The sequence below is a fragment of the Ruditapes philippinarum genome, unplaced genomic scaffold, assembly GCF_026571515.1.
Source record: "Ruditapes philippinarum isolate M1 unplaced genomic scaffold, ASM2657151v2 ctg5333_1_1_1_1, whole genome shotgun sequence".
Lineage (NCBI taxonomy): Eukaryota > Metazoa > Mollusca > Bivalvia > Venerida > Veneridae > Ruditapes > Ruditapes philippinarum.
Genome location: NW_026865790.1, coordinates 42,422 through 64,621, shown reverse-complemented (window position 1 = coordinate 64,621; position 22,200 = coordinate 42,422). Strand labels below are relative to the sequence as shown.

At 31.9% G+C, this 22,200-nt stretch overlaps 1 protein-coding gene across 8 annotated transcripts in view; it reads right to left on the bottom strand.

Moving 5' to 3' along the window:
- The window catches only part of LOC132730345 (zinc finger protein 85-like), a 49,203-nt gene extending 28,941 nt beyond the window's left edge, over positions 1-20,262 (bottom strand). For 3 of the 8 annotated variants that reach the window (XM_060716246.1, XM_060716251.1, XM_060716252.1), the window contains exon 1: positions 20,169-20,262. Coding sequence is in view for 1 of the 8 variants with exons in the window: in XM_060716249.1 (XP_060572232.1) it covers positions 14,770-15,690 (921 nt within the window). In the remaining 7 variants the exon portion in view is untranslated. Of the gene's footprint in view, positions 1-5,127; positions 5,251-12,119; positions 15,876-16,113; positions 16,238-20,168 lie in introns of those variants that run through there. The other 5 variants (XM_060716249.1, XM_060716245.1, XM_060716250.1 and 2 more) reach the window with 5 other exon arrangements.
- Between the last annotated feature and the right edge of the window lie 1,938 nt (positions 20,263-22,200).

The following is a 22,200-nucleotide window of genomic DNA, read 5'->3' as shown; positions in this document are numbered from 1 at the left end:
TATAGACTTGCTATAGTGATAACATAAATGAATTATAAGTACATAATTTTACATCTCCTTTGTTTTGAAAATAAAAAAATAGTGAATTATTATATGTACCCTTAAAATTTTCTTAATTTATAAAGTTAGATAAATCATAACAACCAGATAATGAAAATTTTAAGCAATATAGATGCGAAAAACTACAGATCTAGCACTAGGTCATATCATATGCTGGGTGGGTATCTTGTCTCAAACTGGTAGAAATAAGTATATTCCAATTTCCTCGAGCGGCTTCATTTCATATTTTAATTCTCACTATACCAATCAAAATTATTAACTTTGAGTTTCATATTTTTGAATTTCTACATTAAAAATTTGTATTTACATAGCAGTGTCCTTTACGGTGTACGTTGGACGTTAGGCTCCGGCGGCCCTACTTTAGGTGTTACTACCTCAATTTTACTTGTCATTTTATTTGACAGTTCTTTTAGAAATAGAACTGAAACTATCAAACTATCCGGATTCTTGTGTCATCCATACAAATATATTAAAACAATTTTAAAACAGAAAGAAGTACTTCACAGTTTTTCGTCCATGCTATTCTATGAGTTCTATGAATGCATTGGGCAATTAACCTTCTTGCCTTTGATCGTCCGATACAGCTTCTGGTTTTAGTGGAAGACACAATTATAACCTTTCACCAGAACTAGGGCGGACCGTATGTCTGGACCATGCATATTTTCAAATTCAACATTGCCTTTTCATTTTTTCCAATCTTTTGATATGAATATCAGCATAAACATGTCGTATATTTAATTTTTTTCCATCATAGAGACGTGTTTTGACGGCCTTTTGTCCCACCCCTCATTTTGAGGCCTCAAACATTGAAAAAAGCTCTATTTAGACCTCAAACACTGTTTTTCGTTTGAGAAATGTTTCAAAATGTGATCACGTTTTTGGCGCCCCATCAAAATAATACACCAATGGGTTGACAGAAGGGGGATGTGCACCCCTTCTGTTTTGGGGGTTTGAAGGAGGGCGGCAGTCATACTCATCGCCAAGAAAATTGTGGACATGTGACAGCTCAGATCGATCTAAAGGTTAAGTATAACCAAGCTGAAAAGCCTTTTACTCTATCTCCATGCATTGCGAAGTTGCAGCACTTTAAAGAAAATAGTTATGATGGGAATAAAACAATGGAAGATAGTGAGTGATTTTTCGCAATTTTGAGACGTCCCTCCGTTGCCATGGTAACAGAAAATTTAAGATTGAACATGCTGTTACAAAGGCTATAGTCCAGCCAAGTTTTATCAGTATTGAAGCATTTTTCATAGTTCCATAGCCGTTTGAACTTGTAACAGGAGGCTTTTCAATGAAAACGGCCATTTTTTCACAATATGCTCATGTGGTGAAAGGTTAAAAATTTCCAAATCAGACAGATTTATATTTAAAAATTCATACATCGACCTCGTTGAATATGTATGAATTAAACATGTGCACACGAAATAATATTGATTGTGGATTAATATGCTATATTTATTATTATCTACATTGACTCATTCAATAATAAGTATAAAATAGGTAGCGTATACTATTGCATGGGAATAGATTGAGGAAATCTCATATGTAAAACATATTTTCATTTTGTGCTGATGCTATTATAAACTTGAAACAATTACTTTAATTGTAATATTTTATATATAACTTAATATCATATAGATGTATTGAGGAATATTGATAATTTACATTAGTTAATTAGAATATGAAAACAAAGGAATACCTAATAAACAATTAATGTATACATGTATATTAATTTGCTAAAGAGACATCATCTCAATTGAGACATAGCACAAAACCATTTCTGATATTAACTAACTCGTTAAAGAATCAAAATTGAGGAGCATTTGACAACGCGCAAGTCAACCAGGAGCGTGCTGTCAAAATTGAAGTATTACTCTTAATCTAAACAATCAGAAGGGTTATATTTATATTATTATGTATTAAGGTATTTTATGGAAGAAGGAAATATCTTTATTGACATTTTTTCTATAATCAATTTTACACTATCCCAATTAATATAAACTAGAAACAATAACTTTAATTGTGATATATTATATATACCGAACATAACAGAAGGGTTATTTTTGTATTATTATGTATTAAGGTATTCTAAGGTAGAAAGAAATATCCTAATTGACACTTTTCTATAATCAATTTTACACTATCCGAAATAATATAAGCTTGAAACAATTACTTTAATTGTGATATATTATATATATATAGTGCTAGGCGCTGTGCAGGGGAAAGTATAACTGTATTGAATTTAATTATCTCCCTTTATATATACTTTATCTGTCTAAATTCATTGTTATATATTATATATATATATATATATATATATATATATATATATATATATATATATATATATAAATATATATATATATATATATATATATATATATATATATATATATATATATATATATATAACACACACACACACACACACACACACACACACACCAATAAATATATAATTATGGTCATTTAATGCACAAATCTGAGAAAATTCAGTAATTTAACCTGCAAGGTCAAGGTCATTAAAGAGCCCGAGCAAATTTGGGTTTGAAAAACAACAAGTTCTGTTATAATATGAAGTTGATCCCTTCAATAATAGCAAAGTTACAAAAAAACCCGCCAAAACAATGAAAATTTCAATAATTTGACCTTCAAAGACAATGTCATTAATGAGTGAAGGTCAAGGTCTTTCGGTATATTTTTAACAGTTATCTTTGAAGATTATTATGTTCAAGTTTCAAGACAGTGTTTTTTTTCAGTTTTGGGGGAAGGGGGTCAGTGCCCATTGGGTGGGGAAAAATAGCGCGTAAATGCCAAAAAAGGGGAATTTTCAGTGTTATTAATATTCAATAAAAAGACTAAAAATACATGATTTTTTAACAATCCTATAAAATAAATTAGTTGAACACTTTCTTCGCTTACTGTGTTTTCAAAATTGAAGTAATGCTATTGATATTTTTTTGTTTCTTATATTTTTCAGATTTTTTTTCAATAACAACAAAATAATGTTAACTCCACCAGCATATCATTAGCCATTATTCACACAGATTTATTTGTTATGAAATTTTGCATATATAATCGCAGTTTCTATAATCATAATTTATCATTTCTTTGCACTGGCAGACAAGTTATTTAGTGAATTGATTGGAAATATTTATATCATGTATTATTACTAAATAAAATACGCTGAGAAAAAAATACCGAGCGTACCTCGGCTGACTTGCATTGGTCTGGTTTTTGATATTTTTCCTTTGAACCTAGCACAGAAAGTGCCTGCTGTTTAAAAAGAACATCAATACGTTTGTTCTTCGAGGAGCATTTTTTATTTATTATCTTTCGATAACATCGACTGTTGTGTGACATTTTTGCAGTAAATGCGATAGTCGTAAAAGCCGTAAAGATACAGCGACAATTCGACACATCGGCAGTTCGGTAACTTGAGGATTTTCATCTTGTTACTGTAGCGTATTTTTCTTTCACTTTATAATATTCTGTTTATTTTATACTTACCAAGTAGGCGAGTGTTTAATTATAAATATTTGCATGTATTATTTCATTAAAGCCAACAGTAAATAACAAACTCAATAACGATTGTCACGCCGGTATGCCTAAAATACGAAAGTGAGACTTTTGACGAAAGAGAGCGAAAGTGGGCGAAAGTGACTTTTAAAATTTGAATTGTACCGTTTTAATAGAATTTCACAGTTTGTAGACGTATATTATTAGCAACTAATAATATTTCTTTTAAAAAAATAATCCCTATGATGATTTAATTACCATTTGTTTGAATAATTTCTGTGCACAAGTTCTGAGATCTTCCTTGCGCTCACATTGAAGAATACGAAAGTGACTTGTAAAATATGAAATAAAGCATTGAATTGAAAGTTATACATAAATTGCATTTTTCAGGCGTATAATATCCAAAATTAATACTGTTTATTTTCAAAAATAATCATTATGATGATTTTTACCCCATTTTTTCTACATAATTTCTATATAAACAAGTTCAACAATCTTCCTTTCGCTCACAAAGAAAATACGAAAGTGACCTCTAAAATATCAAATATAGAGTTTAACTGAAATATAGTGTTGAATATCAAATTATTTATTTCTGAAAATATTGAAAATATACGTTTACGAACGACCTATGTCGCAAAGCAAGCGTAAAGTAAACATCCCTGATAATAATGATTGAGTTCATGAATTTGATATGTGAAAATAAATTGGCATATTTTACTTATGGTTTGTGTGTCTTCTTTTCTGTTTTTGGGTATATTTTTTGACGGTGGGGAATTTTCGTAATTTCATGGGGAAAAATATATATTCCGAGAGGTGGGGAAAGGGGCCGAATATCGCCGAATATTTTGACCAAAAAAACACTGCAAGACAATCCATTCAAAAATAACAAAGTTACAGCCAATAATAGACAAAAAAATGAAAATTTCAATAATTTGACCTTCAAAGTCAAGGTCATTTATGAGTGAAGGTCAAGGTCTGGCTGGTTATTTTTAAGTGATATCCTTGAAGATTATTATGTTAAAGTTTGAAGACAATCCATTCAAAAATAACAAAGTTACAGCCAATAACAGCATTAACTTTTAACCTTGAAGGTGAAGGTCATTTATGGATGAAGGTCAAGGTTAGTGTGGTTTACTGAAAGGTCTTGTCCCAAGGGTTATTGTGGCCAAGTGTGAAGACAATACACCAAGAAATAAAAAAGTTATGATCCAGGTACAAGTTTGCGGACGGCAACGGGAACGGCAACGGCAACGCCGACCCGACTATAACAATACCTCTACTTTTTTTTCAAAAAAAAAAAAAAAAAAGTCGAGCTAAAAAATGAAAATATCACTTAATAGTGTTATGTACTTTACCACAGAGCTAAATCCGTACTGTAACGTACCGAAAAATGGTGTTTAGCTAGGTTTTCGAAAGGTCATTTTGTTCAATCGAATTTTGAGACCTAAAATATCAAACAAATTGGTTAAAAAGCAGCAATACAATACTTCAAAGACAAATGTTATCAAAAGACAATAAAATAGACAACAATTCTGTATTACAAACCTATTTCGCCAATTTTTAAGATTAATAAACTCTTCTTCCAAAACAATCGTTCCAAATGGTGCAAAATTTTCAAAGGGAGTCAATCATGTCTAAACTAAATATGACTCATACATAATCGATTTGTACCGAAACCACCACAACGGCATCAACAGAGACTATAAAGTTATGGAAGACAGGGGTGAGAGTGGTTTCATCGAACTACCGTATAATATTTAGTACTTTGTATAGACAATAGTCCATAATATTCTAATGACATCTAAGTCATTGTATAAACAACTAACACAATTAGAACTGTGTCTTGACTGTTTAATTTACTAATACCAAGTGCGCTGGAGCTGCATACATTTAGGAAGGAATGCCTGTTACAGAGAATCATGGGAAGTATAGACTTGCTATAGTGATAACATAAATGAATTATAAGTATTTCGGTAAGTCGAAGTTGAAGGGACTTGCGTAAAAACTTCGACACATCGGGACTTCGACTCATGAATCGCTCTCAATTCCATAACAAAATTTCGACCTGTAACTAGTCCTAATTATAAGATCTATTACGAAACCTATTTCATGTTTTCCATCATTAATCTGATATTTACATTTTACAATGATATAATACCATGTTAAATAATTATTAGCTAATTATTTGGACTACCCGTTGACGTATACAATAGAGTTATAAAAGGCGTAACAATACGAAAGGGCGATAACTAAACCAGCTTATATAAAATATTTCGCGTGTTATTCTCACGCGACACCGGGTCAAGGATGTTTTCAAATGAAAGTAGTTCCATATACCACTACGGCAATTAAATTAGTAACGATTAAAGCATTTTATCACACATTTTATCGCAAACAAAGACGGTTTGAACACACGGCTGTGTAATTAACACCTGCCACACAAGTTGATATGAAATCGTCTTCGCAGCCAGATAAGGTGTGAAAAATGTCTCGAGATGGAAGGTGTCAAAATAATCGAACGAATTCGACTTATTTGTGGTAAATTGCACTAGATTTACTTTATACGGACCACGAAAAACTTCGACACATCGAAAAATTCGACACATAAAATCTCGACTCATAAACAGGTTTTTATAAGGAATAAATAGGGGAAAAATTCGGGACTTTCATTTTCTTCGACACATCGAGAAAATCGACTAATCGAAGTTCGACTCATAGAAGTTCTACTGCTAGCTTCTGGTTTTATGATGGGAAAAAACAATGGAAAATAGTGAGTGATTTTACGCAATTTTGAGACGTCCCACCGTTGCCATGGTAACAGAAAATTTTAGATTGAACATGCTGTTACAAAAGCTATTGTCCAGCCAAGTTTTATCAGTATTGAAGCATTTTTCATAGTTCCATAGCCGTTTGAACTTGTAACAGGAGGCTTTTCAATGAAAACGGCCATTTTTCACAATATGCTCATGTGGTAAAAGGTTAAGGCTTTCCATATCGGACAGATTTATATTTAAAAATTCAAACATCGACCTCGTTGAATATGTATGAATTACACATGTCCACACGAAATGATATTGATTGTGGATTAATATGCTATATTTATTATTATCTACATTGACTCATTCAATAATAAGTATAAAATAGCTAGCGTATACTAAAGGGAATAGATTGAGAAAATCTCATATGTAAACATATTTTCATTCTGTACTGATGCAATTATAAACTTGAAACAATTACTTTAATTGTAATAGTTTATATATATCATAATATCATATAGATGTATTGAGCATTGAGGAATATTGATAATTTACATAAGTTAATTAGAATATGAAAACAAAGGAATAGCTAATAAACAATTAATGTATACATGTATTCTAATTTGCTAAAGAGACACCATCTCAATGGAGACATAGCACAAAACCATTTCTGATATTAACTAACTCGTTAAAGAATCAAAATTGAGGAGCATTTGACAACGCGCAAGTCAACCAGGAGCGTGCAGTCAAAATTGAAGAATTATTTTTAACTTAAACAATCAGAAGGGTTATATTTATATTATTGTTATGTATTAAGGTATTTTATGTTATAAGGAAATATCTTTATTGACATTTTTTTTCTATAATCAATTTTACACTATCTCAACTCTGTGCTGAGTCCCTGTGATCATGTCCACCAGCAGCTCGAGCTATAGCATATCTCATACCTCATGTACGGTTTTGACGAAACGAAACATCAAATCTTATAAATGAATGTAAATCCAAGTCTTCAAGTCAAGATTAAAGTGACCTTGACCTTTCATGACCAACCTCACAATTTAAATGACTTTGGTCAAAAAGTTATCTACATGTATTAATTGGTTGGACAATTTTTTGTTTAAAGTTTAAAGTTACACTGGCCTTGACCTTTGGCCATCTAATATCAAGTGTATATATATATATATATATATATATATATATATATATATATATATATATATATATATATATATATATATATATATATATATATATATATATATATATTATTATATAGATATCATTCACTAATCATGACTTTCATGTATGGAAGTTATCCAGCAAGGTTTGTTTTACTCGGGTGCTTTTCTTGCATGAAAAAAAGAATAAAGGGGCACCTCAGGTCTTCCTTCTTCACCTTCAAAGCTCAAAGTCACCGAAAGAACTATGGTGCGACGTTTAACCTATCCGAAACAAGATTGCATTTGAGAAAAATGCTATGCCACCGCATTAAAACAACACTAAATAGTAGTGTATGAACAGATTTTTGTTGTTTCTATACAATTTTGAAGATTGTCATAATGCATAGATCCCTGACCTATCTATAATTCTTATTATCAAATTAGTGGTTAAATATGTTGTTAACTCAATAAAAGATCAGAGTAGGAATATATATCAGTGCAATCAAATCTATTGAATTTGGTGGTAAAGGTCATATTTCACACAGCCTAAATTTCATGACTACATCAAGAGACAACACAATAAGACCCTTTGTCAAAATCTAGGTCAGCTGATATCAAAGTTCATTTTACATCTAAATCTGTGCACATGGTTCAAATTTCATAGCTGTACAACAAAGGAAAAGAAAGTAAGTCACATCATCGAAATCTAGGTCACCTGATATCAAAGTTAAATTTAAAACTAAAACTGTGCACATGGTCAAAATTTCATCAAAGGACAAGAAAGTAGGTCACTGTCCCCTTGGGCAAGGCAAAATTTTGGACCCAAGGTGTTAATTAAAAAAATCTTGATACATGCCCACCAAACAACATTTCAAGTCAAATATCTAAGCTGTAACTTTCTTCCATTCAGAAAGCATTTGTTTTATTTTCTGTTTTTACTATGTGTAAATAATGAGAATCACAAATTTTGACACCAGAGGGAAATTTTGAACAACTTTGGTAGAGGACCTATAGATGATATTATATAGCAAAAATCAAAGTTCTATGCCTTGTACCGTCAGACAAAAACAATTTTTATTTTTTGACTATATGTACATAATGAAAATCAATTACCCCGGGGCGGAACAAATTTTGACCCCAGGGCTATAATTTGAACAATCTTGGTAAAGGTTCACTTCGCAAAGTCTCATGCCACATATCTAACCACTAGCCTTTGTAAATTTAGAAAAGAAGATTTTTCAATTCAGAGAAAAAGATATTTCAAGTTTTTACTTTATACAGGTAAGGAAAACTATCGCCTCTGGGGCAGGGCAATTTTAACAATAGGGGCATAATTAAAAGAACGTTAGTAGAGGACCCATAAATGATATTATATACCAAATATCAAAGCTCTAAGCCTTGTACCTTTAGACAAGAAGATTTTTATTTTTTTACTATATGTACACAGTGAAAATCAATGACCCCTGGGGGTGGGGCCAATTTTGACCCCAGGGCTATAATTTGTATAATCTTGCTAGAGGTTCACTACATAATGTTTCATGCAGAATATCTAAACTCTAGCCTTTGTAAATTTAGAGAAGATGATTTTTTAAGTTTTTATTATATATAAGGAAAACCTATGGCCCTCGGGGCGGGGCTAATTTTGACACTAGAGGCAAAATTTGAACAACTTTGGTAGAGTACTTATAGGTGTTATTATTTAACAAATATTAAAGCTCTAAGCCTTGTACCTTCACACAACAAGCAATTATCATAGTATTGCAAGCAATCCATAAGTCCCCTACCGGTTAGAACCCCAGCAACATTCTGAAGGGCCATTGGCAATTCACTTATGTTTTTATTTTAAGTAAATTTGTTGAAAAAGTTCTTTAAAAGTGATCACAGGAAACAGTTTTTATGTACAGACAGACGGACTGAAGCACACTCTACAGTTATTTTTTAAACATCCCTGTTATCAAAATATAACATTTTTAAAGCAAAATTTTAAAAAAGGAGATAACTCTTGAAATAAAGATGCAAGATGTCATACATGATGTGAGTGTAACAAAGAACAATAAGTGAAGTATAAATAATGAATGTTTATTTTGAATTTGAAGTAAATGAAAGTTAAAAGAACGAATAAGAAAAATTAAAAGTTTAAGGAGGAGATAATTCTGGAAATATGGATGCTAGATTTATAAACCTTGTCATATTATTATGATGTGGGAGTTTGAAGAAAATCCTATAAGTAATGATCGAAGCAGTTGGAGTAAAAATAACCAATTTCTCTAGAAAAAGTCTAAGTTCAAAAGGGGCATAATTCTGGAAATAGTCTTGCTAGAGTATTGAACTTTCTCACAAATGTTGAGTGATAATAAGAAAAATATATATGAAGTTTGAAGTAGATACATTCAGAAAAAAAGAAGTTATTAAAAATTTTTTTTTTCATGAAAATTTTAAGTTCAAGGGAGCTAATTCTGATAAATTTTGTGCTAGAGTTGTAAACTTTGTCACATATGATGTGGTTGATGACTAGCAACTTATATTTAAAGTTTGAAGAAAATACCTTAAGAAATAAAGAACTTATAGTGAAAAAAACTTAAAAACTAGAATCAGAAATCTTGAAATTCAGTCTATTTGTTGCCATAGCAACCAGAATTTTCAACATAGGAAGATAAGAGAAGTATGTGCATAATTTCCATACTGCCATCTACCCATATGTCAAGTTTCATAAAAAATATTTTCAGTACTTTTTGCATTATCACTGGATCCAGGTTATGTGTAAAATTTGCCATATTTTCAGTCTATTTGTTGCCATAGCAACCAGAATTTTCAACATAGGAAAAAAAGAAAAAGACGTGCATAATTCCCATACTGCCATCTATCCATATATCAAGTTTCATAAAAATATTTTCAGTACATTTTGCGTTATCGCGGGATCCAGGTTATGTGTAAAATTTGGCATATTTTCAGTCTATTTGTTGCCATAGCAACCAGAAGTTTCAACATAGGAAGAAAAGAAAAAGACGTGCATAATCTCCATACTGCCATCTATCCATATATCAAGTTTCATAAAAATATTTTTAGTACTTTTTGCGTTATCTCGGGATCCAGTTTTGTGGACGGACGGACTGACGGACGGACAGACGGACGGAGTGTAAACCTAAAGTCCCCTCCGGAAATTGGTAGGGGGGGACTAATAAAAATTTTTACTGTATGTATATATTGAAAATCAATGACCCCCGGGGCGGGGGAAATTTTGATCCCAGGGCTATAATTTGAACAATCTTGCTAGAAGTTCACTTCACAATGTTTTATGCAAAATATCTAACATCTAGCATTTGTCAATTGCTAGAAGATTTTTTAAAAGTTTTTACTATAAGTTTATACTATATACATATAAGGAAAACCAATGACCCCGGGGCGGGGTATATATCTCATATTTAAATCCTGGTGCGAAATCAAAATGTAAAAATCTTCGCGATGATTAAAGCAGCACACCTCCAGATTCATGCTAATTTTCATGAAAATTTTGAAAATGTATTTGAATGTTTAACATAAAGGAAGCAAATTACACATTATCAATGGCACTTACAGCTCACGTAAATTACCAAAAAGTGGTCAAAATATGCAAAAATATGCCTTACTGCGTTAGTAACGCAATATAAATATAGTTGTGAATACTGAAAAATCTGTCCTTAACCGCACATAACTTGTATAACATGTACATTGTATTACTTGAATCTTGCATCATTTTACTTTTCCTTATATTATAGTACACATTTCTGATGTTTGATTTTATTGAAATATTTTGACTAATCTTTAGACAAGCAGCTTTAACCTTAATTTTCGCATGTTTCTTTCGAGAACTTTAACTTATTACCAGTGTCAATAGTGAAAAGTCTTCGGACGAGAATGTTAAATCTCCCTAACTTATCTATTAACAAGAGCCAGTGCGTTTGACTATAGTCTCAGTGCTTGATAGTAAAACAAAGAGCCTCAGAATAATGAAGAATTTTTTATCTTCAAAAATTGCCGTAGTTCTGTCAAAATTCACAATTACAATAGCTCTTCCTATTTTGTGAGTAGTCGAGCTTAAACAAGAGATTTAGTCAATTTTAAATCGTAGCAGGCGATATTTTAACTGCCTCAAACAGGACACCATAGAAACTGACGGAAAATTGTAGCAAACCAGATAGCGCAACCCATGGGTAAATTCAGAATCAAATAAATTGGATGGCCATTTCCAGGAACATTGTAACTGTTGAGTTTAGCATTGACGAAACTAACATATACTGTCCCAGCACACCCCCCCCCCTCTCACACACACACACACAAATCATCGGCCATATACAGCTGATTATTGCGTTAAGCTAAGCATGTGAATAAGGAAACTTACCGCATTTGGGGTCCAAAACGTTATCTATATATCATTGACGCAAAAGAGACGGTTTCAATGTTGAATGACATAATAGATCTCTCTGATAATGCAGCCATTTTAACAGTGTTTATCATGAATGAAAGTGAATTCTGTGCGATTCAAATAAGCGCACAAAATTTCGTGCGGATACAATTTGCTTACAAAAGCTAAAAGGCCATGCAAATATTTTCTCTAGTTTTATATTTTCAACCTGAACATACATTTAATTTCAATTAAATTTATTTATAATTAAATGTGTTTATTAATTGATCTGTTCTTTTTACTTTAACGTCGTGTAAGTCGGATACAGTTAGTCGTTTTTTCTTCAAAAGTATCTTCTTACAGAAGAAGACAGTTCGCTAGGACAAACAACAATTTATCCTCGGCTTCGCCTCGGACAATTTGTTGTTTATCCTAGCAAACTGTCCTCATATGTCTGTAAGAAGACACTTTTGAAGAAAAACTCGTACTGTATCCATTACTTAGCGAAGCATAAGACAAAACAATACAAATTTAAAAGATGAGAAAAGCATGATAATAACAATTTCATATTTCGTATTCTAGTAAAACCACGATAATAACAATTAATTACACATTTAGGACACGAGTAAACCGTGAAAATAAAGATTTATATTTTGGAGACAAGTAAAACCATGATAATAACAATTACATATTTTGGACCCCAGTAAATCCATGATAATGAATGTTACATATTTTGGACACGTGTTAACCATGATAATTATAATATATTACAATTATAAATAGAAAAGATGTGGAAAAACAGGTAATTGTATAGGTACTGTCTTTGGTATACAAATCATAATTGTATAGGAACTGTCTTTGGTTTACAAATTATACTTCCGTGGCCGAGTGGTTAAGGTCGTTGACTTCAAACCACTTGCCACTCACCGCTGTGGGTTCGAATCCCGACAGAGACTTTGGATTCTTTAATGTGAGGAAGCTATCCAGCTAGCTTACGGAACGTCGGTGGTTCTACCCAGGTGCCCGTTCGTGCCTGAAATAATGCACGGAAGGTCACCTGAGGTCTTCGGCCACCAGTAAAGCTGGAACGTCGTGATATGACCTATACTGTGTCGATGTGACCTAATCAAACAAACAAAATAAGAACTGTCTGAGGACAGTAACGCTCGACTATTCGAAAAGTTATCACAAGGGTGTTTCATTGAGTATAATAATGCTTACCTATATGAATACATAAAATTGTCCGAAAAGGTACAAACCCTTCAGTAGTTATGGAGATGCCAGCTTACAAGCAAAACTTTACCTAGAATTTCTAAGTCGAAAATGGGGCATAATTATGCAAAAAAGCAAATCAAAGTTATGGGACCTGTGCCAATCATCTTAAATAATCACAGAGAACAAGTGTGTGAAGTTTCAGTCCATTCCCTTCAGTAGTTATGGAGATACCAGCTTACATGAAAAAACTTAACCAAGAATTTCTAAGTCGAAAAAAGGGCATAATTATGTAAAAAAGCAAATCAGAGTTATGGGACTTGTGCCAATCACCTGAGATAATCATAGAGATCAAGTGTATGAAGTTTAAATCCATTCCCTTCAGTAGCAGTAGTTATGGAGATACCAGCTTACACGCAAAAACTTAACCAAGAATTTCTAAGTTGGAAAAGGGCCATAATTATGTAAAAAAGCAAATCAGAGTTATGGGACTTGTGCCAATCATCTTAGATAATCATAGAGAACAAATGTGTGAAGTTTCAATCCATTCCCTTCATTAGTTATGGAGATACCAGCTTACACGCAAAAACTTAACCAAGAATTTGTAAGTCGAAAAAGGGGCATAATTATGTAAAAAGAAAATCAAAGTTATGGGACTTGTGCCAATCATCTTAGATAATCACAGAGAACAAGTGTGTGAAGTTTCAATCCATTCCCTTTGGTAGTTATGGAGATACCAGCTTACACGCAAAAACTTAACCAATAATTTCTAAGTCGAAAAAGGGGCATAATTATGTTAAAAAGCAAATCAGAGTTATGGGACTTGTGCCAATCACCTGAGATAATCACAGAGATCAGGTGTGTGAAGTTTAAATCTATTCCCTTCAGTAGTTATGGAGATACCAGCTTACATGCAAAAACTTAACCAAGAATTTCTAAGTTGGCAAAGGGGCATAATTATGTAAAAAAGCAAATCAGAGTTATGGGACTTGTGCCAATCATCTAAGATAATCATAGAGAACAAATGTGTGAAGTTTCAATCCATTCCTTTCATTAGTTATGGAGATACCAGCTTACACGCAAAAACTTAACCAAGAATTTGTAAGTCGAAAAAGGGGCATAATTATGTAAAAAAGCAAATCAAAGTTATGGGACTTGTGCCAATCATCTTAGATAATCACAGAGAACAAGTGTGTGAAGTTTCAATCCATTCCCTTCAGTAGTTATAGAGATACCAGCTTACATGCAAAAACTTAACCGCAGGGACGCCGACGCCGACAAATGGGTGACTGCATTAGCTCGATTATTCTGTGAATAGTGGAGCTTAAAAAAACATACTAATACAAACGGAAACACGTGGAAATTTTTGACATAATAACAGAGGTTAAGGAAAAGTATACATAGTATATATGAAGTAATATTTACATTTGTATGCAAGAAATTGCCCCTTATTATCTATATGGTAAATCTTCAAACCTAACACAAAACAGAAGAATGTTAAATTCAAATTCAACAGTTTTTAGTACTGTACATAATTTGTGTAATCTGTTTTTTTTCTTCTTTTTCTTGCCGTGTCATTATGTCTTTCGGTCTCAGCAGTATACCAGAGTTAATAGCATTTCATACGATATGCATGATAGATATAGTGCTAAAATGGTTTGCATGCACTTTTGTCTACTTAAATGTGCATCTCAACGTGCGATTCAAGATTTTTTTTCCTTAAAAATGATTTATCACATGTATCACATTTATAAAGTTTCTCTTTTTTGTGCCTTCGCGTATGTTTTTTCATCTCACAACTGTTGGAGCACTGGAAAATGCAATATTTGCATTCATATGTAATTTTGTTAGTATGGATATTCATATGCCTATCTCGGCTTTGAAGACCCTTAAAAGATCGATTCTTCACGTCAATGTGTATTGTCATATGTCTTTCAAGATGGTGGCTCTGAGAAAATGAACGATGGCATATTTCACATTCATGATTCTTCTCACCAGTGTGTATTGTCATATGTCTTTTAAGATTTCCACTTCGAGAAAATAAATTTTGACATATTTCACATCTATGATTCTTCTTGCCAGTGTGTACTGTCATATGTCTTTCAAGATTACTGCTAGCAGAAAATGAACGATGGCATATTTCACATTCATGATTCTTCTCACCAGTGTGTATTGTCATATGTCTTTTAAGACTTCCACTTCGAGAAAATAAATTTTGACATATTTCACATTTATGATTCTTTTCACCAGTGTGTATTGTCATGTGTTGTTTAAGATTACTGCTATGAGAAAATGAACGTAGACATATTTCACATTTATGATTCTTCTTGCCAGTGTGTACTGTCATATGTCTTTCAAGATCTCCACTTTGAGAAAATGAACTATGACATACGTCACATTTATGATTCTTCTCGCCAGTGTGTATTGTCATATGTGATTTAAGATGACCACTTAGAGTAAATGAACGGTGACATATTGCACATTGATAATTTCTCTCACCAGTGTGTACTCTCATATGTTGCTTAAGATTACTGATATTAGAAAATGAACGATGACATACTTCGCATATATTATTCTTCTCACCAGTATGCATTATCATGTGCGTTTTAAGATTACTGCTGTGCAAAGTTGAATACACACAAATTTCACATTCATGATTCTTTTCACCAGTGTCGGTTGTTTTAAGACTACTGCTATTGGCAGGTAATGATTAATCAATCATATATTTTGCATCTGAAATTTTCCTCAGCAGTTGACATTGTTATATATACTTGAAGATCACATCTACAAGGAAATGATTTAAAACACACTATATTGACTAGTGTATTTTGAGGTTACTAATTTTCTACAATGACTGATAAAATAATTCCTTCATAATTGTGAGTTCGCATTTTCCAGTATAGGAATATTCACAAACTAAAGTTTATATAGTCACTGGTTTGTAAAAATGATGTTTCAGTACAATAAGAAAATTACGAAGGAAAATAAATGATCACATGTTGCAAAGCAATAGTTTTCTTACAAGAGTGGTTTCGCATATGCTTCTACAAATCACAACATATTTCTTCACACACACATATTGTATCTGTACCTCTGCTCAATAGTGTTTTTGTTGTTGCTTTTCTGCTAATGCCACATGGTTGTCACTGTTTAAAAAGAAAGAAAGGAACAAGCAACTGTTAGTAAAAGTAAACATTTGTAAAAATCCTTTCAATACCTTATAAAAGTGCATTTAATAAATTTCATAAAAACAGAAATACATGTGTAGCGACATTTTATAATTAATTGGTTTTCATATCAACTTTGGTGTCAACACAAAGCATAAAAACCTGAAACCTCATTGTGGCTAAATCGGAAGAACAATTTCTGTTTGCATGAGAAACTCCGTCTTCTGATCACCCATACATTAATGTTAAAACAACAAACTTGGCTATTATAAGAAGCAATCATAATTAAACGGTATAAATCTGCATTGTAACTGATGTTTTAATAGAAATTTAATCTTTTTTATGAGATGATTACTAATACACTGTGAAGCTTAAACAGTTAGTGTGTTTTCACAAAAAATCTCATACATTTGTAATTCCTGTGTAATAATAAATAGCAACAATCCTTACCAAATAATGGTGATAAGTCAAATAAAGACTCAATAAAGAGTTATCTCTCTTTTATATCATTCATAATAAATATAAATATATGAGTTTATTTGACATGTAATATCCTGTTCCAGATAAGCACATCATGATTCAAATACATCTATAGCTCTTTATACATCTCCCATTATAAATATCACAAATTTTAACAAACTGTTTCTTTTAATTAAACCGTGTCGTAAGATATCGTAAATACTGTATTGTTATGGGCTATGATTACCAGTATTATGCCTGGTCTGAAAATGGCCACCATCAATTGTCAAAATGTCAACAACAAGATCATTTTTCTTTCTGTTTACGTCATATATTATGCCCAATAAACAAACTAACTTTAAAAGAAATAGCATAATTATTTTTCTAGAAATATGATTTTTATGTCATAAGCCTGATCGGGCATTTTCACCAGCCTGTTTAAAGAACGGGAACGATCATATTAAAACATATACATCATGACTCACTGCAGTGATTCAGATTGGATCTTTAGATAATTTATTTTATCTCTAAATAAGAAATGTAAACGGTGGACTGGTATGCACCGGTACCCTTTTAGGGTATCAAGCTTATTGCTGAATGACAAATATAATACACTGAGAGTTCAATACAGTTCATTTATGTAATTCGATTGCATTGTCTCAAGATAAAAATTCAGGAATTCGAAAAAATCTAGCTAAACGCCATTTTCCGGTACTTTCTGTATACGTTCAACTCTGGGGAATCCATCTAAAGGGCATGTACATGTAGTAACAATCTGTATGTTTTTGGTATTTATTTTGGATTAAACTAAAGTGTAATAAAACAATTATTTCTGAGTAAGAAAATAATAAAATATCACTGTATGAATAATTCAATACAAACAAAAAAATAAATACAAAAGTTTCTGCAGAAAATATCTCTATCTATTATGGCACATCTACATGTATGTAGCAACGACTCTTTTAATTCTACAGAATTTTATCATACTACTGTCTGAGTATAGGAAACTTTTTTTTGGAAAATGTGCGATAGATAGTACAGGAACATCAATAAATTTCAAACACATCAAGAACAAGAGCCACCGCCGGGCGGGGGCAACGCTCGACTTTTTACTTTTTCAAAACGTCAAAACGCAAACATAGAAAGGTTTGAACATATCTTAACGTTTCCTTTTTATAAATTTAGTTGGTCTGTCTTGTCACATTAGTTTTGTTTATCTATTTTATATATATATATGAATAGAAACACGCAATTCTATAAATAGAAACACGCAATTCAATAAATAGAAAGACGCAATTCTCTAAATAGAAAGACGCAATTCTATAAATAGAAACATGCAATTCTATAAATAGTAACAAGCAATTATATAAATAGTAACACGCAATTCTGTAAATAGTAACACACAATTCTATAAATAGAAACACGCAATTCTTAAAATAGTAACAGGCAATTCTAAAAATAGAAACACGCAATTATAAAAATAGAAACACGCAATTCTTAAAATAGTAACACGCAATTCTAAAAATAGAAACACGCAATTCTAAAAATAGAAACACGCAATTCTAAAAATAGTAACACGCAATTTCTAAAAATAGTAACACGTAATTCTAAAAATATTAACACGCAATTCTAAAAATAGTAACACGCAATTCTAAAAATAGAAACACGCAATTCTAAAAATAGTAATTCTAAAAATAGTAACACACAATTTCTAAAAAAAGTAACACGCAATTCTAAAAATAGTAACACGCAATTCTAAAAATAGTAACACGCAATTCTAAAAATAGTAACACGCAATTTCTATAAATAGTAACCCGCAATTCTAAAAATAGTAACACGCAATTCTAAAAATAGAAACACGCAATTCTATAAATAGTAACACGCAATTCTAAAAATAGAAACAAGCAATTCTAAAGATAGAAACAAGCAATTTCTAAAAATAGAAACACGCAATTTCTAAAAATAGAAACACCTAATTTTATAAATAGTAACACGCAATTCTAAAAATAGAAACACGCAATTTTACAAATAGAAACACGCAATTCTATAAATAGAAACACGCAATTCTATAAATAGAAACCCGCAATTCTAAAAATAGAAACCCGCAATTCTATAAATAAAAACCCGCAATCCTATAAATAGAAACCCGCAATCCTATAAATAGTAACCGGCAATTCTAAAAATAGAAACACACAATTCTATAAATAGTAACACGCAATTCTAAAAATAGTAAGATGCAATTTCTATAAATAGTAACCCGCAATTCTAAAAATAGTTATACGCAATTCTAAAAATAGAAACAAGCAATTTCTATAAATAGTAATACGCAATTTCTAAAAATAGAAACAAGCAATTTCTAAAAATAGAAACACGCAATATACGTTGTCGTTGTCGATGATGATGATGATGATCATAGATATATATATATATATATACACACACACACACACACACCAATAAATATATAATTATGGTCATTTAATGCACAAATCTGAGAAAATTCAGTAATTTAACCTGCAAGGTCAGGGTCATTAAAGAGCCCGAGCAAATTTGGGTTTGAAAAACAACAAGTTCTGTTATAATATGAAGTTGATCTCTTCAATAATAGCAAAGTTACAAAAAAAAAAACGCCAAAACAATGAAAATTTCAATAATTTGACCTTCAAAGACAATGTCATTAATGAGTGAAGGTCAAGGTCTTTCGGTATATTTTTAACAGTTATCTTTGAAGATTATTATGTTCAAGTTTCAAGACAATCCATTCAAAAATAACAAAGTTACAGCCAATAATAGACAAAAAAATGAAAATTTCAATAATTTGACCTTCAAAGTCAAGGTCATTTATGAGTGAAGGTCAAGGTCTGGCTGGTCATTTTTAAGGGATATCCTTGAAGATTATTATGTTAAAGTTTGAAGACAATCCATTCAAAAATAACAAAGTTACAGCCAATAACAGCATTAACAAGCAAAAATTGGACTTTTAACCTTGAAGGTGAAGGTCATTTATGGATGAAGGTCAAGGTTAGTGTGGTCTACTGAAAGGTCTTGTCCCAAGGGTTGTTGTGGCCAAGTATGAAGACATACACCAAGAAATAAAAAAAGTTATGATCCAGGTACAAATTTGCGGACGGCAACGGGAACGGCAACGGCAACGGCAACGCCGACCCGACTCTAACAATACCTCTACTTTCTTTTCAAAAAAAAAAAAAAAAAGTCGAGCTAAAAAATGAAAACATCACTTAATAGTGTTATGTACTTTACCACAGAGCTAAATTCGTACTGTAACGTACCGAAAAATGGTGTTTAGCTAGGTTTTCGAAAGGTCATTTTGTTCAATCGAATTTTGAGACCTAAAATATCAAACAAATTGGTTAAAAAGCAGCAATACAATACTTCAAAGACAAATGTTATCAAAAGACAATAAAATAGACAACAATTCTGTATTACAAACCTATTTCGCCAATTTTTAAGATTAATAAACTCTTCTTCCCAACAATCGTTCCAAATGGTGCAAAATTTTCAAAGGGAGTCAATCATGTCTAAACTACGAGGTATGTTCAAAAAGTTCGTGGACTTTTGCTGTCATTTTTTACTTGGTTCATAAAAACACCCTAAGTGGATATGAATCGAAAGAATGTCTTTATTTCTACAAGTAAGATTTACTTTTATTGTAAACTTATATTTCCTTAACGAGTTATGTGCACTTTAATAACCATGGCAACGCAACATCGGCGCACGCCAAAATTTTCGTATAATGTTAGAATATAAACAAATGGTGAAACAACCTGAATGATTGTTTTATGAAGTAAAATACTAGTAATCATCTACTAATATTTAAATGACATAAATCTGAAATATGACATCGTTTGGACGTTGAATAGCTGAACAGACAGGTTTTGAGTTGCAGTAGACAGACGGGCTAGTTGGGAAGTATAAAGCCCGTTTAAAAACTAGAAATTCGCTCTTTCTGAAATTTTTACCAATAAATGTGGGATAATCCTTCATATTTTTATGAGGTGATTAAATTAACAAAGAACAATGATTTGGTGAGCAAGTCTATGAGTTTCAGGTCGCGCAAGCGATTCAAATACGGCAAATACATGCTCACAGACAGAAAGGGCGACGGATAATTTTTAGCGGCAAATTGTTGGGACGTTTGTAACGTCAATTGCAAAAGATCTACAGAAGTCCAGAAGTATGAAAGGTTTGCGAGATGTCCGACATTTTTTAATTTCTGCATCGGGTCTATGGATTCAATTCTGACAAAAAATTTAATTTAATTAAAATAATATTTTATTTCATTCATCAGGATATATGCGTATCTACAACCAATGATTTTTATTTGTATTACGTGTGTTTACCCTGGTCTGTTTTATAATTAATGCTAGCCGGTGTTCAGTAGATTTACCGCATTTACCGCATAGAATAATTGTCAGTTGGTAAAATATTTTTCTTTATCTTTGATAATTATATTGTTTAAAGATCGGACGAGGGTGGTTTCAAGTTGATACTTTAAATCAACAATTGAATTGTCCGTTAAGTATCTAAATTACTCAAAAATCCCGATAAAGAGCGGAAAGTATGCGGCACTCGGACCCTTATACGGAGAATGGAGCAAAAAGATTACCACTTTATATCTTGGGTCATCATCACAAACAGAAAAATGGTTTTGATATATGTACCGCAGATATTGAACACTAAAAAGAGTACTTTCAGAAACAATGACGCTGGTAAAATGTTTCATTTATATTGCGACGTCACGAACGTCATTTTGTTTCATCATCAGCGTGCGCCGGATTGTGCACCCCTTGTGATTTGTAACTGTCACAGAATTGTTATCTGTAAACATATTGTATTGATTTTTTCAGTGTTTGTTAAGGACATATTATCATATATGTCTCTTGTAAAATCATATACGCAAATTAAAAGATGTGAACAGTAGAGCCGCAGTCCACGAACTTTTTGAACAGCCCTCGTAAATATGACTCATACATAATCGATTCGTACCGAAACCACCACAACGGCATCAACAGAGACTATAAAGTTATGGAAGACAGGGGTGACAGTGGCTTCATCGAACTACCGTATAATATTTGGTACTTTGTATAGACAATAGTCCATAATATTCTAAAGACATCTAAGTCATTGTATAAACAACTAACACAATTAGAACTGTGTCTTGACTGTTTAATTTACTAATACCAAGTGCGCTGGAGCTGCATACATTTAGGTGGGAATGCCTGTTACAGAGAATCATGGGAAGTATAGACTTGCTATAGTGATAACATAAATGAATTATAAGTACATAATTTTACATCTCCTTTGTTTTGAAAATAAAAAATAGTGAATTATTATATGTACCCTTAAAATTTTCTTAACTTATAAAGTTAGATAAATCATAACAACAAAATGAAATTATTAAGCCAATATTAGTCCATCAACCTCGATAGCCTGGTCTATCAGCTGGGGGGATCTTCTCACTG